The 15,640-nt window shown below is 46.1% G+C and overlaps 1 protein-coding gene across 1 annotated transcript in view; it reads right to left on the reverse strand.

The window, feature by feature from the left end:
* shox2 (SHOX homeobox 2) overlaps positions 1–14,730 on the reverse strand; it is a 33,897-nt gene extending 19,167 nt beyond the window's left edge. The window contains exons 1-2 of the mRNA XM_062976712.1: positions 13,598–14,730; positions 8,438–8,646 (exon numbers count right to left, since the gene is read on the reverse strand). Of these exons, the coding sequence (XP_062832782.1) occupies positions 8,438–8,646; positions 13,598–13,907 (519 nt within the window). The 5' untranslated portion in view covers positions 13,908–14,730. The remainder of the gene's footprint in view (positions 1–8,437; positions 8,647–13,597) is intronic.
* Between the last annotated feature and the right edge of the window lie 910 nt (positions 14,731–15,640).

Consider the following 15,640-nt stretch of genomic DNA (forward strand, 5'->3'; position numbering starts at 1 on the left):
ATGCGCTCATTAAAAGCCTGTAATATTAATTAGCTTTATCTTCAAGAAAAACGAAACACCAAAGCGTTTAATGACTCACTTTTGGGGGGTAATTACTGTCATAAAAAAGCTGCACTACAAAGAAGTTGGGAATTTTTTTTTTCTCTCTTCCTCTGTGCAGTGGAGTGGAACACAGAAGCGGAATAATTGTCTCATTATTATGATAATCTAATTTGCTCCCAAATATAAAAAAAGAAAGGAAAGGAAAAAGGGAGAGAATGAGAGAGGGAGAGAAAGCGGCACACCAGGCGAGGTGATATTTGCACTCCTGGAAATGGCGGGGAAAGTTTTCAACTATTAGTGGGAGTGTTGTCGAAGGCTTTCATGGCCGGAATCATTGGGTTGCTGTGAGTTTTCCAGGCTGTGTGGCCATGTTCCAGAAACATTCTCTCCTGAGGTTTCGCCCACATCTATGGCAGGCATTCTCAGAGGTTGTGAGGTACTGTATGTTAGAAACTAGGCAAGTGGGGTTCATATATCTGTGGAAGGTCCAGGGTGGGAGAAAGAACTTTTGTCTGTGGCAAGTGTCAATGTTACAATTGGTCACCTTGATTAGCATTGAAAAACCTTGCATCTTCAAAGCCTGGATGATTCCTGCCTGGAGGAATCCTTTGTTGGAAGGTTTAAGTGACCCAATTGGTTGTCTGGAGTTCCCCTGTTTTCAGCATGTTGTTCTTTATTTACTGTTCTGATTTTAGAATTATTATTATTATTATTATCCCACTTCTCCTCAAGGCTCCAGACAAAGAAACAGGTGTTCTGTATTTATAAGGTAAAGGGCTTGACTACATCCACTGCCGTTTAATTCGCTTCCAATTGATTTTGTCTACTAATGGCAACCCCACAAATATTATAGGGTTTTCTTAGAATATTTAGAGGTGGTTTTGCCAGCTCCTTCCTCTGAAATACAGCCTAAAGCACCTGGTGTTCGTCGAGGGTTTGGCATCCAAGTACTAACCAAGGCTGGTCCTGCTTAGCTTTCAAGATCAGACAGGATCTGATGCCCTTAGGGTATTTGATTTGATTTCTAAGGAGGCGAAATGGTGTGCGTCAGTAGTTCGGTCACGTGATCCTTCCCTCCCGAAGGAGGAGGGGCAGCAAAGGAGACAAATTAGACCGGGATGTCCCTTTGAAGCGACTTATTATCTACTAAGGCGGCGTTTATCATGTATAATATTTATACTAGCAGGCAGCCCCAGTCCTGACATTGTCTCTCTTGGAAGGAAACAGCAGAGGATCCAGATGGGCCTCTGCCATCCTCGTCTCCTGACCTTGTCTGCCATTGAATGGCACCTGCTCCAAGAGAAATGAGTTTAGGAAGGTCACTAGATAGGCATACACACATACAAGGGTCCCAGGTTCCAGAATAGGCATGAAAAAACCAATATATTGAGATTATCAGGATCATAAGGTTGTTAGAGACTACAAGGGCCACGTAGGAGCACCCAATCAAAGCACTCCCGACAGATGGTCATCCAGCCTCTGGTTGCAGAACAGCTCTTCCTAACGTTTGGATAGAATCTCTTTTCCAGCAATTTTGTTGGGTTTCATTCCTGAGCTGCTCAAATCTCTTGTGCCATCAAGTCTCCAGTCCTCAATGAGTAGCTAGGCTAGAGACAGGGCTAAGCTGAGGGATTCCTTTCCCCGCTTTCCTATGCATGTTTTCCCAAAAAGGGCTTTGTCTTTACTCTTCCTGCTAGCCACTGTCTCTCCCCCCCTCCCTTTTTTTTATTGCCCTGGGTTGGCCAAGTGGCCATTCGCCCATTTTCGGTCTTCTGCTTTTTCTGTCTATGAGGAGGCACATTTTGCCTCTTTCTAGGCAGCGACATGGATTTTTTTTTTACCTTTTTACCTCTTTAGAAAATGAGATTAAGTAACCTAGCTATCTTCAAGACCCTTTTCTATTAATAATGTATTTCTTTTTACTTCAATAAATATTTTTGAACCTAAAATTCTGACTCCTAAGACATCCTAAGGAATAGGAGATTGCCCTAGCTCTCCATAGGTAAGTAATTATGAAGTTTACTTCTGGTTCTCTGCTGTATTTATGGTGGAATCATCCTGACTGAGGGTTATTTTGAGTCTAACAGCTCAGATTCCCCAACCAATTTGAATCCATTGCTCTGTGTCCTTGTCTCCAGAGCAGCAGAAAACAAGCTCGCCCTCTCCTCAATGTGGCATTCTTACAAATATTATAATATGGTTGTTGTGTTCCCTCTCAAGATTCCCTTTTCCAAGCTAAACAGTACCAGTTCTGCATCGCTATATATTGATATAGATATATACAAGAAGAAGAAAAAAACTGGCCATCCCAAGCACAGTTTGCCCACGAAAAGCTCCAGGAGAGGCATCACAGGAGCCAAGTGGGCATCTGCCATCCTAGGCTTGCTTTACTCCCCTGCCTGACATTTAATAGGATTTCCTCCTAGATTTGGGAGGTGTGTGTGTGTGTGTGTGTGTGTATATATATATATATATATATATATATATATATATATATATATATATATATATATATATTCACATATTTGGGAGGAAATCCTATTAAATGTCAGGCAGGGGAGCAAAGAGAGCCTTTCCAAAGAATCAGGTAAAATTGGACCCCTGTGTAGAGAAGTCAAGATCTTTCATGAATTCTCAGATAGAAGTATATTGAATGAGAAAGCACTCTTTCCTTCATTTCTGTCATTGTGTGAGTGTGATAATAGATATAGATATACAATATCATACATACAGAAGTGGGTATAGGAATAATAGATTAGATATATACAGAAGTGGTGTATAGGAGATATATAGATATCAGATATATATGTGTGTCTGTATATATTTATATTCATACCCACATATGTATGATAGCTATATATCCCTTATACATTACTTCTAGTAGTATGTAGGAGATAAATAGATAAATAAATATACATATATGTGTGTGCGCGTGTGTGCGCGTGTATGTGCACACACACATATATGTATGATATCTATATATTTCCTATACACCACTTCTGTATATATCTATATTTACAATAGCATATCATATAGAAGTGGGTATAAGAAATATAAATACTGTATATACAGAAGTGGTGTGTAGAAGATATATAAATATCATACATGAATGTGTGTGTATATATTTATACATATATACACACATATCATTCACACACACACACACACACACACACACACATATATATATATGCACACACACACACACATATGTCTGATATCTACATATCTCCTATACACCACTTCTGTATATATCTATATTTACAATAGCATATCATACAGAAGTGGATATAGAAAATATAGATATATACAGAAGTGGTGTATAGGAGATATATAGATATCACACATACAGTTATATGTGTGTGTGTTTCATGTGTGTGTATATATGAATAAAATACACACACGCACACACACACACACATATATATAATCTATATGTCTCCTATATACCACTTCTATATATATCTATATTTCCTATACCCACATTTGTATGTATGATATTGTATATTTATATCTATTATCACACACACTCTCAATATACTTCTATCTGAATGCTTTCTCATTCAATATAGGATTCATGAAAGATCTTGACTTCTCTACACAGGGGATCCAATTTTACCTGATTCTTTGGAACGGCGTTCAGTCCCCTCCTCCCCAATTAGTTTTTGGGTGCCTTGACACGTACATCCCCTTGAAGGTCCATTCACACAAACGCTAAGGTTCGGGCTGGCAGCCCAACAGTTGTGTATCTGCTGTCGATTTACAGCAACCCCTTAAGTTTCGTTGGGCTTTCCTTGGACAAGGCATACTCTCAGAGGTGGTTTGCCAGTCGCTTTCCCTGAAATGCTGCCACACTTACTGGGAAGTGAATCCCAACGAAGCCTCACGGGATTGACTTCCGAGGGGGAAATGGAGACGGGTCGGGTTTCAGCCCCCCCTTCCCCACATACACACACAAACCCCAAGACCCCAAATCCCTGCTGCTTTCCCGGCTCTTCTGCTCCACCATCTGCCAAGGAAAGAGCCAGGAAGCAAAGTTTGAAACAAAAAAAAATCACAGCGAAGCCTCTCTTTCTCTTTCTCTCTCTCTCTTGTTTTATTTATCCTGGGGCCATTTAAAAAAGAGGCGAGACTATAATCTATGCAAATCTCCCCCAGTTATTCTGTATGGATTACGCCGGGCACTAGGTTTCCTTTTGTGGAGCCAAGGAAACCTCCCTCCCTGGAAATCGCCGCCCTTGAATTTCCCTTTGCAGGGAGATCAGTTGGGGGACTGAGTATTATTTGTATATGGTTTGATGAAGCGGCCGGCCACCCTACAAGGAAAGAGGCATGGGGGGGGGGGAAGCAGAAAGGGAGTTGTTTTTAAAATGGGAGACATATTTTGCAGGCGGGGATAGATGTCTTTGGGAAGGAAACCTGCACCGGGTGCCACCAGGATTTCCTTCTGCAACGCCGCGGTGCCATTTCTGCCCTGATCCGATTACCAACCGCGGAGCGAAAGCCTTTCTGGGCCCTCGTTTTGGGGCAGATGGCAGCAGCCCTCAAGGAGCTCGGAGAGAGACAGACGAAGGGAAAGGATCGGTTACATTGGAAGGAAAAAGGAGGCGAGGAGCAGCTCCAGGCGTTGGCGCACAAAGGCGCCTCTTTGCGCCGCCTCTCAAAACCAAAGCGCCCTCGCCTTCCTCCTTCGCACTTTGGTCTCTTTCCTCGGATCCTGCCCCAGATCCTCCCGCTTTAGTCACTATTTTTCACAAGCCAGACGTGGGAGAGAGACCTTGGACCACTCTTACAAAAGTTTGGACCCCAAGCTTGAAAGATTCCCTGGAAACACTTAGAAAACGGGTGACAACTCTTTGCAATCCATGGGGCCACATTCCCTTCGGCATTCCCTTCGGCACTCCTCTCCCCTTCTCTCGCTTTTTCCTGACCCCTACAGAATATATATATACTTTAAACCCCTTTCCCTTTTTTAAAAAAAGGGACTCTCAAATGTTTTCCTTCGGAAATCCCAGGGTTGAGATTCGCGTCGTTTCTGAATGAAGTTCATTCACGCGTCTTTCTTTCCTCTTTTCAAGCTGAGCTTGAAAAGGAAAGAAGAGGAGACTCGAGGCCCCCCTTCCTCGGCTCAATGGGAGCCCTTCCTCCTCCTCTCTATAGCATATAATGCAGGGTAGATCCAGTCTGAGTAAAGCATATTTTCAAAGCCAAGTCGCAGAAAGGGAAAGAAATGCGAGCAGACCGCCAAACTCATTTCAAACGCTTGCTTTTGAGCCCCGCTCCTGAGATCAAGCCCTTCCCAAAAGCTGATCCAAGGATGCTATGTGTTTTCCGAGATATATGGCCATGTTCCATGTCCCAGAGCCGGACACGACTAGACTTAATGTCAGGTGAAAACCTTTACCTTTACTATGGCCATGTTCCAGAAGCATTCCCTCCTGACGTTTCAGAGGGAATGCTTCTCAGAGGTTGTGAGGTCTCTTGGAAACTAGGCAAGAGAAGTTTATATATCTGTGGAAAGTCCAGGGTGGGAAAAAGAACGCTTGTCTGTTGGAGGCAAGTGTTAATGTAGCAACTGGCCACCTTGATTAGCATTGAATGGCCTTGCAGATGCAAGGACTGGGTGCTGACCACTTGGGGGATTTTTTTTGTTAGGGGTTTAAGCTGGCCCTGATTATTAAAAACCTCTAAAATCAGGACAGTAAATAAAAAACAACACTCAGAAAACAGGAGAATTCAGAAAGCAATCAGGACTAACACCTCCTAACAAAGGATTCCCGCAAGCAGGAATCAGCTAGGTCTTGAATCTGCAAGGCCATTCAGTGCTAATCAAGGTGGCCAATTGTAACATTCACGCATGCCCCGAACAGACAAGAGTTCTTTCTCCCACCCTGGACTTTCAACAGATATATAAACCCCTCTTGCCTAGTTTTCAACAGACCTCACAACCTCTGAGGATGCCTGCCATAGATGCGGGCGAAGCGTCAGGAGAGAATGCTATAGGAACATGGCCCGGAAAGCCCACAGCAACCCAGTGATTCTGGCCACGAAAGCCTTTGACAACACATTTCAAACGCTTGCCTTTGAGCACCGCTCCTGAGCTCAAGCCCTTCCCAGAAGCTGATCCAATTTCAACACTGTAGGCCACTCCTGGCAGAGAACCTTTCCTCTACTCATAAAATATCTAGTGGTTGTGCTGATAATAATATACTGTACTGTATACCATATACAGAATATGCCTGCCTGTCCTGTCAATGGTGAACCATCTAAAATAAAGATGGATAGACAGACATAAATTGTACATCTTTGGCAAGACCCGCTCTTTGTTGTTGTTCTACTTGCAAGGCACCATAGGCAAGGATGACATTAGATATAATACTGATAATTGCAACAATCGAGCATAATTATAGTAGTCAATTTCCAAAGAGGAGAACCAGAAGAAACTGTACATAACGAAGAGTTTCCAGCATGGAAAGAAAGTACAGTATGTCTGAGTCAGAGGCAGCGCAGTGCTGAGGAAAAACCAACCGGGAGAAGAAGAGTTTCTTAGAAAATGCTTGAAAATGGGATGGAGCTTTTGCGCCTCCATCATAAGATCTGTTCCTTCCTTCGCCATCCCTCCTTTCTCGCCAACCACTTCCTGCCTCTTTGGGGAGAATTCCCCCTTCTCTTTCCACATTTGCCACATTTGCCCTTTCCTCAGTTTGAATTCATCAGTATCAACTGGGAAGAACCAGGGCGCCCTTGGGTTGACCAAACACAGCCCAGTCTTCCACATTTGCCTTCCGAATTCAAGTCCCTGCGGAGAGTGCGTTGCATTTACAATGTGGGATGACACTTGGAGGCCATGGCTCAGGGCTACGGAATTATGAGAGCAGTAGTTCTACAAGGTCTTGAGCTTTCTCTGCCAAAGCTGGGCGGCGAGATTCAAGCCCCAAAGCCGCTCAAATCAGAGCCATCTCCTAGGCTGTATCTCGCTATGGAACGGATGCAATTTGACGCAATCCTCTGAACTCTTGGTGGGACTAAAATCACGAAGAGGTTTTAATATCTCAGTATATTTCAAGCAGACTGGATGGCTGGGTTGCTGTGAGTTTTCCGGACTGCATAGCCATGTTAAAGAAGCTTTCTTTCCTGACGTTTCGGCTGCATCTGTGGCAGGCATCCTTAGAAGTTGTGAGGTCTGCTGGAAACTAAGCAAGTGGGGTTTATATATCCGTGGAAAGTCCAGGGTGATAGAAAAATCTATTGTCTGTTTGAGGCAAGTGTGAATATTGCAATTGATAAGCTTGATTAGCATTGAATAGCCATTCAGCTTCAAGGTCTGACTGTTTACTGTCTGGGGAATCCTTTGTTGGAAGGTGTTAACTGACTCTGATTGATTCATGTCAGGAATTCCCCTGTTTTTTGGTAGACAATTTGAGCAGAAAGACAATTTGACCATGAAAATGAATAAAATCTGGCTACCAGTTTTTAAAAACTTTAAGGTCAGGACAGTAAATAAAGAACAACACTCTGAAAACAGAGGAATTCCAGACATGAATCAATCAGGGCCAGCTAAACCTCCTAACAAAGGATTCCCCAAGGCAGGAAGCAGTCAGGCATTAAAGCTGAAAGGTGGCCAATTGCAACATTCACACCTGCTTCAGACAAGAGTTCTTTCTCCCACCCTGGACATTATTCCACAGATATATAAATCCCACTTAACTAGTTTCCAACAGACCTCACAACCTCTGAGGATGCAGGCGAAACGTCAGGAGGGAATGCATCTGTAACATGACTACACGGCCCGGAAAACTCACTAACTAGTTTCCAACAGACCTCACAACCTCTGAGGATGCAGGCGAAACGTCAGGAAGGAACCTGACTACTTGGCCCGGAAAACTCACAGCAACCCAGTGATTGAGGCCATGAAAGCCTTCCACAACAGATTGAGTGGCCATCTGTCGGGATTGCTTTGATCGTGCTTTTCCTGGACTGGGTGTCTCTTGTAGTCTTCCAACTCGATGATTGCATAGTGTCATATAGGAAATAAATTTACAACAGGTGTTGAAAATCAAATATTGTCAATAGCTCGGTGTATAGCTGATATGGACAAAGTTCGTCTCTCCAGGTGTTTTGGACTTCAACTCCCACCATTCCTGGCCTCAGGCCCTTAAGCGGCTGAGGGGGAAAAAGAAAGGGCCCGAGGCCAGGAATGGTGGGAGTTGAAGTCCAAAACACCTGGAGAGACGAGCTTTGACCATACCTATTAGTGGTCCCCTTTGTGCCTTTTGGCCCAGCTTCAGTTTGGTGAGGCACCCGCACTCCTGCTTCCCTAGCCTTGAGCCGTGGCGACGAAACCGCCCTGATTCCCTCCCCATTTCCAAGGGCTGTTTCCCGCGTGGGCGCCCACCTGGACCCTGGCCTCGGAGAGCCCCAGCCGCTGGCTCAGCTCCTCCCGCATGAAGGCGTCCGGGTAGTGGGTCTCGTCGAAGAGCCGCTCCAACTCGTTGAGCTGCTCCAGGGTGAAGTTGGTGCGGCTCCTCCGCTGCTTGATCTTGGCCTGGCCCTCGTCCTCCATGCCCTTGGCCTCCTCCTTGCGCTCCTTCAGCTCCGGGGAGACTGTGGGGGGGAAGAAGCACAAGGGGGACTGTCAGCGACGCCCCATAACAGAGCCCTCCCCCCCCCCAACCTCACTGGGTCTTTTCCTCCCCAAGGATGGTCTTTTATTTCATTCCCTTCCGTCCTAAGGGCTTGACAGGGGAAGGGGATGAGGGATGGACAGACGCTCATGACATGCTCAGAGGTCACAGAGAGAAGGAACAACAGTTTTACGGTTCCAGAGAGCTTTCCTGGGAAAGTTGGGGAGATTTTCCTCTATAGGGAATCGCACTACCTTAGTTCAGCCCTGTAAAGCTGGAGGAAATTTAGGCAGCAGAGCCAAGACCCAAGGGAAAGAGTCCCAAAAACCTTTCTTCAGTAAGTCAGGCTGAGTCTACACTGCCAAACAATGCAGTTTGAACTCTACTACATTATTACATGGTCAGTGTAGAGGAAATTTGGGCGGCAGAGCCAAGACCCAAAGGGAAAGTGGGGTATAGGAGTCCCAAAAACCTTTCTTTAGTAAGTCAGGCTGAGTCTACACTGCCAAACAATGCAGTTTGAACTCTCCTGCATGGTCAGTGTAGACTGAGCCACATAATGCAGTTTACTGCCGTTTCAAACTTCCTACCTGCAGCAATCGCTGTATTTTACTGTTTTTAATCAGAGGACCAAGCAATGCAATTCCTGAAGCTTTTTTTGTAAACACTACAAACTGAAGCTGCTCTTTATCATTGGATGGATGGAGAAGCAGCATGCTGAACACCTAAGACAAGATCCTGTTCGACTCTAGCCTAATGGAAATGTCCACGCTCATAGTTGCACGGTATTTGAGAAATTGTGATGTTATGCTGGCTCTTTATTGTTATGTTTTGTATCTGCGCTTTTTGTATTTTGCATGTTGCTCCTTGAGTGCTCTGTGAGTCGCCCCGAGTCCCTCTGGGAGATGGCGGCAGGGTACAAATAAATTATTATTATTATTATTATTATTATTATTATTATTATTATTATTATTAGTGTAGTTCCAGCCGAAGCTGAGCTTCCCTTCTAACCTGAAGTTAAGGGGTTTTCGGGGTTGCCAGGAGCTGGATCTACACTGCCATATAATGCAGTTTGAACTGCACTGAGCTGTCTTATATGGATTTATACTGACACCCTCTTCCAGTCCAGAGCGCCAACAAATCAACCCGATTATACACGTGTCTGAACTTACACCCCCTCCCCAAATAGGGATCTGAATCATTACATAGTCATCTCTAGAAAAATTGATTCACTGAGTCTCCTTGTTGGGGAATTTGAGTTGTTAGACTCAAAATAACCCTCAGTTGCCATTTGAATCAAACTCCTATTTTTTTTCCTTCCTGCAACGCCATTCTGCTGAGGAAAATAGGGAAGGGGATGCTGGTGAGCTATCCCATAATGCTTGAGGAGATCCCTCACAGCTTCATTACAATACTCTGTCCCGTCATCAGTTCTCAAAGCCTCGGGCAATTTCTTGAACTGATTCCTTACTCTTGCCAGAAACTCCAACACTTCTCTACTGAGCATCCCTTCCTTCTAAGGGAGGGAAGTCCTTCCCAAAGTGGCCTCTTCTAGGTGCATCTACACTGGAGAATGAGTGCAGTTTGACACCACTTTAACTGCCATCAGCTCAACACTATAGAATCGTGGATGTTATAGTTTTGCAAGGTATTTAGGCGCCTGTGCCAAAAAGTGCTGGTACCTCTTCAAACGACAGCTCTTGGGGCGCCAGAGCATTGAGCCAGGGCAGTGGAAGTGGGCTCCAGCTGCATTACTTTATTAGTATAGAGATGCACCCCAAGTCCCGTCGGAGAGCGGTGCATCTCCACTGAAGAATGAATGCAGTTCGATACCACTTGAAATGCCTTGGCTCAGGGCTATGGAATCATGTAAGCTGTAGTTTGGTGAGGCACTAGCACTCTGGCAAAGAAGGCGAAAGACTTCACAAACTCATAACTGCCTGGATTCTACAGCGTTGGACTCTCCTTCATTCATTTTGCAAAAAGCTCATTCTTCACCCATTCAAGTTTACACTAGCGAGGACCAACTTTCTGAAGTTAATATGACACTGTCTAACCAAAACAAAACCAAACCAAACCACTCCCTCTTTATTCTCATTACACATTATTTCCCATTATTCTGATTCCAGCACGGACAAATATTTTTCCTTTACAAACCCACCCCTCCTTTCACTTCGGACCCCAAGACCCTTCGTGTAAACGTGGCGGAGTGACGCGGTTCCTGGAGACTGAGGGGGTTTCCTAACCTACCAGTGGGGTTCCCCACATTCGTTTCTTTTTCTAAATCTATTTGTTCGGTTGGACTTGGGTTTCGCTTTAAACCTAGGCAGGATTTGTTGATGAATTTGTTTCGGGCAGTTTTTCAATCCGGTTCCCATCCAGAGCGGGATATTTTCCCCCAAGAGCGAGGGCCCTTCCGCACATCCGTATAACCCTGAATATCAAAGCAGAAAATCGCACAATATCTGCTTTGAACTGTGTTATCTGCGTCCACACAGCCATATATTCCAGTTCAAAGCAGATAATGTGGGATTTTATTCAGCTGCGTGAAGGGGCCTGCGTTCACACAAACCCGCTCAACACACCCTTCTCCTTTCCCCGGAATCCGACCCTTCTCTCTGCATTTTCAAACCTCAGGCAAATATTCAAATCTCCTCCACAAGCCCCGGTCTCTTTGGATAAGCAAACAGGAAGAGCGCGTCTCCAGCCCTTTCTCGCCTCCCGCCCCTCTTCGTCTCCTTCATCACAAACATTGGAAATCGCCTCATGAAAATAAAACACTGCCTCCGGATTTCCAGCATTGTTTACTCTCGATTTTCCTATCGTCTCCAATCAATTCCTGTCTGGTTTTCAACGGAGTTTGTGCGCTTCCAAGGTTCAGGTTGATTATAACAACCCGGAGGAAAATACAATAACATAACAATACAATACACTTCCTTGTTTTGTTTTGTTTTTAGTCCATACTTCCACGGAGGAAGAAACAAATAAGAATTTACTTTCTAAATCTGAACAATATGAGGTCACCTTAAAGAGACATCAGCTCGTTCGATTTCGAATTTCTTTCTCGTTTGATTTTCTCTTTCTATCCCCATCCACACAACTAAATAAAATCCCACATTATCTGCTTTGAACTGGGATATATGGCAGTGTGGAATCAGATAACCAGTTCAAAGCAGATATTGTGCGATTTTCTGCCTTGATATTCTGGGATATAGATCTGTGTGGAAGGACCCACAGATAATTCAGTTCAAAACAGATATTGTGAATTATCTGCCTTGATATTCTGGGTTATATGGCTGTGTGGAAGGGCCCTAAGTCTCGTTTGATTTTCTATTTCTTTCTCGTTTGATTCCTCCCTTGTTTCTGGTTCCATCTCTCCCTTGTAAAAAGGAAAGGATCGCTTCTCAACAGCAAACTGAATATTTTTACTTGGCCTCGAGGGAACTTGTTTTCTTTTTTCCTCATTGAGCGAAAGTCAACCCTGGTCTGTTTTGTTTTGTTTTATCTTCGGAAATCATTGCAAAAAGGAGCGAAAAGGGCTCTCGGAACTAGGACAGACGCAGGCTTTCCTCCTCTCCAGCAAATTCCCACAATATTTTTGGATTTATTATTATTATTATTATTATTATTATTATTATTATTATTATTATTATTATTATTATTATTATTATTATGGCATTGACTTCAATTGAAAAGTTCCGGACAAAACAGTCTGGAGAGGTTTTTGCAGTTCTTCCCCTTGAAAGCAAGAGAAGCGTGTCCCCAAACGGCGCCCAGAAGGAGAGTCCGAACTGGTCTGGGAGGGAAATGTTTCTTTTCCTCCTCTTTAGGGACTCCTTGTTCGGAAAGGACTGGAAAAGATTTCTCTCTAAGCGCCTATTTATCTACACTGAGTACTTAATGCATCTTTCAAACCGATATTGAAGAAAGTGGTTTCTTTGTAGGGATGATTACAGAGGGAATTCTGGAACAGGTTTGATAAATAATGCGCATTCAGGGCTTTCTTTCGGGCGCTTTTGGGAGAGTTTGTTGCCTGGTCAGTGCCGAATCCATACCGTGTGGCTTTTAACTGCTATGGCTCATTTCTATGGCATCCTGGGAGCAAGAAGGGCGAAGAAGTCTGTCCCCAAACGATGGCCAGAGAAAGATCCTGGTCAAAGTATTTTGAGGAGCACATTTAGCACCTGGTGTGGTGTGTGTGTTGAGGGTACAAAACAGAGCACTTTCCCCAGCCACTGCCAAATTGATTTCTAATTTATTTCTATCAAGAAAATGGCTAAGACTATTTAAATGGGAGGTTATAATGTGTCCTTTATTAACCACTGGTGAAGAGGGATCCTAATGTGTCTTTTATTAACCGCTGAATATCCTTCAGTGGTGAAGTGTACACTTTCCTCAAAGTTGTGTACTTTCCTATCAAGTTGATAAACGCTGCTGCTCTTGGGCATAAATGGTCCAAGGAAATAGATCAGATTAGAATTGCATGCAAAGACCTCTGCTTGTACAGCTGTTGGGGCGGGGGGGGGGGGGAGGTTTGCTTTCAATGCGAGTTTCCTGCTTCTTGGCAGAATGGGGTTGGACTGGATGGCCCACGAGGTCTCTTCCAACTCTAGGATTCTATGAGAGGTGGCTTTTTCCCTAATTATTCGGAAAGGGGCTGAAAAGATGTCTTTGCGTGGATTCAAAGACTGAAGGGCCTGGTTTATTCTGCATTCACGCCTCTCGGCTTGGGCTGGGTCTAGGCTGCCATAGAATGCGGTTTGAACTTCATTATATGGTCAGTGTAGACACTGGGTCTACACTGACCATGTAATGATGTTCAAACCGCATTCTATGGCAGCCTAGACCCAGCCAGGGACTCTGCATGCGGATGAAGCGACCCTGGTCGCTCCCCTTGGCCCCCCAGCCCTCTCGTACTCTTCCGCGGGTACCTTCGCTGAGTTTGGGGGTCCCTGCGGCGTCCCTGCCCCGGTCGACGGCGCCCATCTCCAGCTCTGGGGAGCGCCCTCCTCCTCCTCCTGCTGCTGCTGCTGCCAGTCGGGCGGCGCTGGGGCTGCTGGCGGTGCTGTCCTCTCCTCCTGCTCCTGCTCCTGCTCCTCCGGCCTCCTTGCCTGCTGCTCCTCCTCCTCCTCCTCCTCGGACGGGCCCGCTCTCCAGCACCTCCCGGTAAGTGATCAGCTCCTTCTTCTCCTTCACTTTCTGATCAAACGACTTGGAAACAAAAGCGGTCAGTTCTTCCATCGCCGGCGCTGAAGCGGAAGGGCTGGGCGCTCCCCCCGCGCGCGGCTTCTCTCCTCTGCCGGCTCCCAGGGCCCCGAGAAGCACCACATCAAGGGGGGAGAAGATGAAGAGGAGGAGGAGGAAGAAGAAGGGGGAGAGAGGGAGGGAGGGGGAAGGGAGGGAGCGAAGAGGAGGAGGAGGAGGATGCAGATGCCCTCCCACCCGCCAGTCGCCACCCGTCCTCCCCGCGCAGAGTTCAGAGCAGATCCGGCGCCAGGCTCTTGAAGTGGCCCCTATTTATACTTTGCAAAGCCGGCCCCTTCCTCCGGAGCAAATGAACTCCCCTTTTTGGAACGAGGTGCCCAGGAGGAGGAGGAGGAGGAGGAGGAGGAAGCAGCCCCGGCGCAGTCCGGCCGCCCTTGAGGAAGAGAAAGGGGGGAGAGAGAGAGAAAGAGAGAGCGAGAGAGAGAGAGAGAGAGAGAGAGAGAGAGAGAGAGAGAGGAAAGGGAGAATGAGAAAGGAGCCAAACTGGGGGGAGAGAGAGAGAGAGAAGAGAGAGGGAGAGGGAGAATGAGAGAGGAGCCAAACTGGGGGGGGAGAAAGAGAGAGAGAGAGAGAGAGGAAGGGGGAAGAAGCGAGATAGAGATGAAGCGAGAGGGAGGGAGGAGGGGTCCGAGAGAGAGAGAGAGAGAGAGGTGGGAGGCTTCCAGCTACCCGCAACCCACCCCCTCCTTTTCTTATCCAGCGATATCTCTCTCTCTCTTTTTCTCCCTCCCCCTCTCCCTCCCTCTCTCTCTCTCTCTTTCTTTCTCTCTCAGCCATTAATCCAGGATTGACAAGGGCCCCTAATTAATTGAATTAGGCGTGGGTCTTGCGCGAAGGTCCGGAGTTAGTTAGTTAAACACTGGGAGGGAAAGCAGGGAGGGTGGCAGGGGGAGGGGATGCTTCGGCGGAGGGGAGGAGGTGGGAGGGGGCGGAGGGCAGGGCCTTGACCCCTCTCCGCAGCCCAGTGTCCGGACACCAGTGGGCCTTCCCTGCCAACCAAGGCAGAGAATCAGCTGTACAATGGGTTACAGCGCAATGTAACCGGTGGCGCTATAGGTTAAACCCTTAAGCCGGCAGGACTGCTGACCGACAGGTTAGAGGTTGGTTGGAATGGGGAGAGCAGGTGAGCTCCCTCTGCATCTCCAGCCCCCCATGAGAGAAGCCTCCCACAAGGATGATAAAATATCAGACATCTCCGTCCCCTGGGCTAGGTCCTTGCAGTAAGCCAATTCTCTCACACCAGAAGCGATTTGCAGTTTCTCAAGTCGCTCTGCTTTTGGAAAGACGGCCAGTCCCAGGCTGAAACCGGACTTGGAAAGCAAGCGACGCCACAGGATTCAAAGGGTCACACCTTTCCCTCTCTTAGTAGGTGTTAAGAGAGTTGAGGTGGGGCGATTAGATATAGTAGGATATATATAATCATATATCTACATCTAGGTATATTTGGCGCTCCAGGCAGTTATGCCGGCTACATGACCTTGGAGGTGTCTAAGGACAACGCCGGCCCTTCGGCTTAGAAATGCAGATGAGCACCAACCCCCAGAGTCGGTCACGACTGGACTTAACGTCAGGGGAAACCTTTACCATTACCTAGGTATATTTGAACCCTGCTCTCCACAGAGTCTTAGCATTACACCACGCAGGTGTTTCTCATACCTATACCTATATATGACATCCTCCATAAAATAGCAGCCAGTAATGAAAGGACC

This window comes from Anolis carolinensis, chromosome 3, assembly GCF_035594765.1.
Source record: "Anolis carolinensis isolate JA03-04 chromosome 3, rAnoCar3.1.pri, whole genome shotgun sequence".
In the NCBI taxonomy this organism is placed as follows: Eukaryota; Metazoa; Chordata; class Lepidosauria; order Squamata; family Dactyloidae; genus Anolis; species Anolis carolinensis.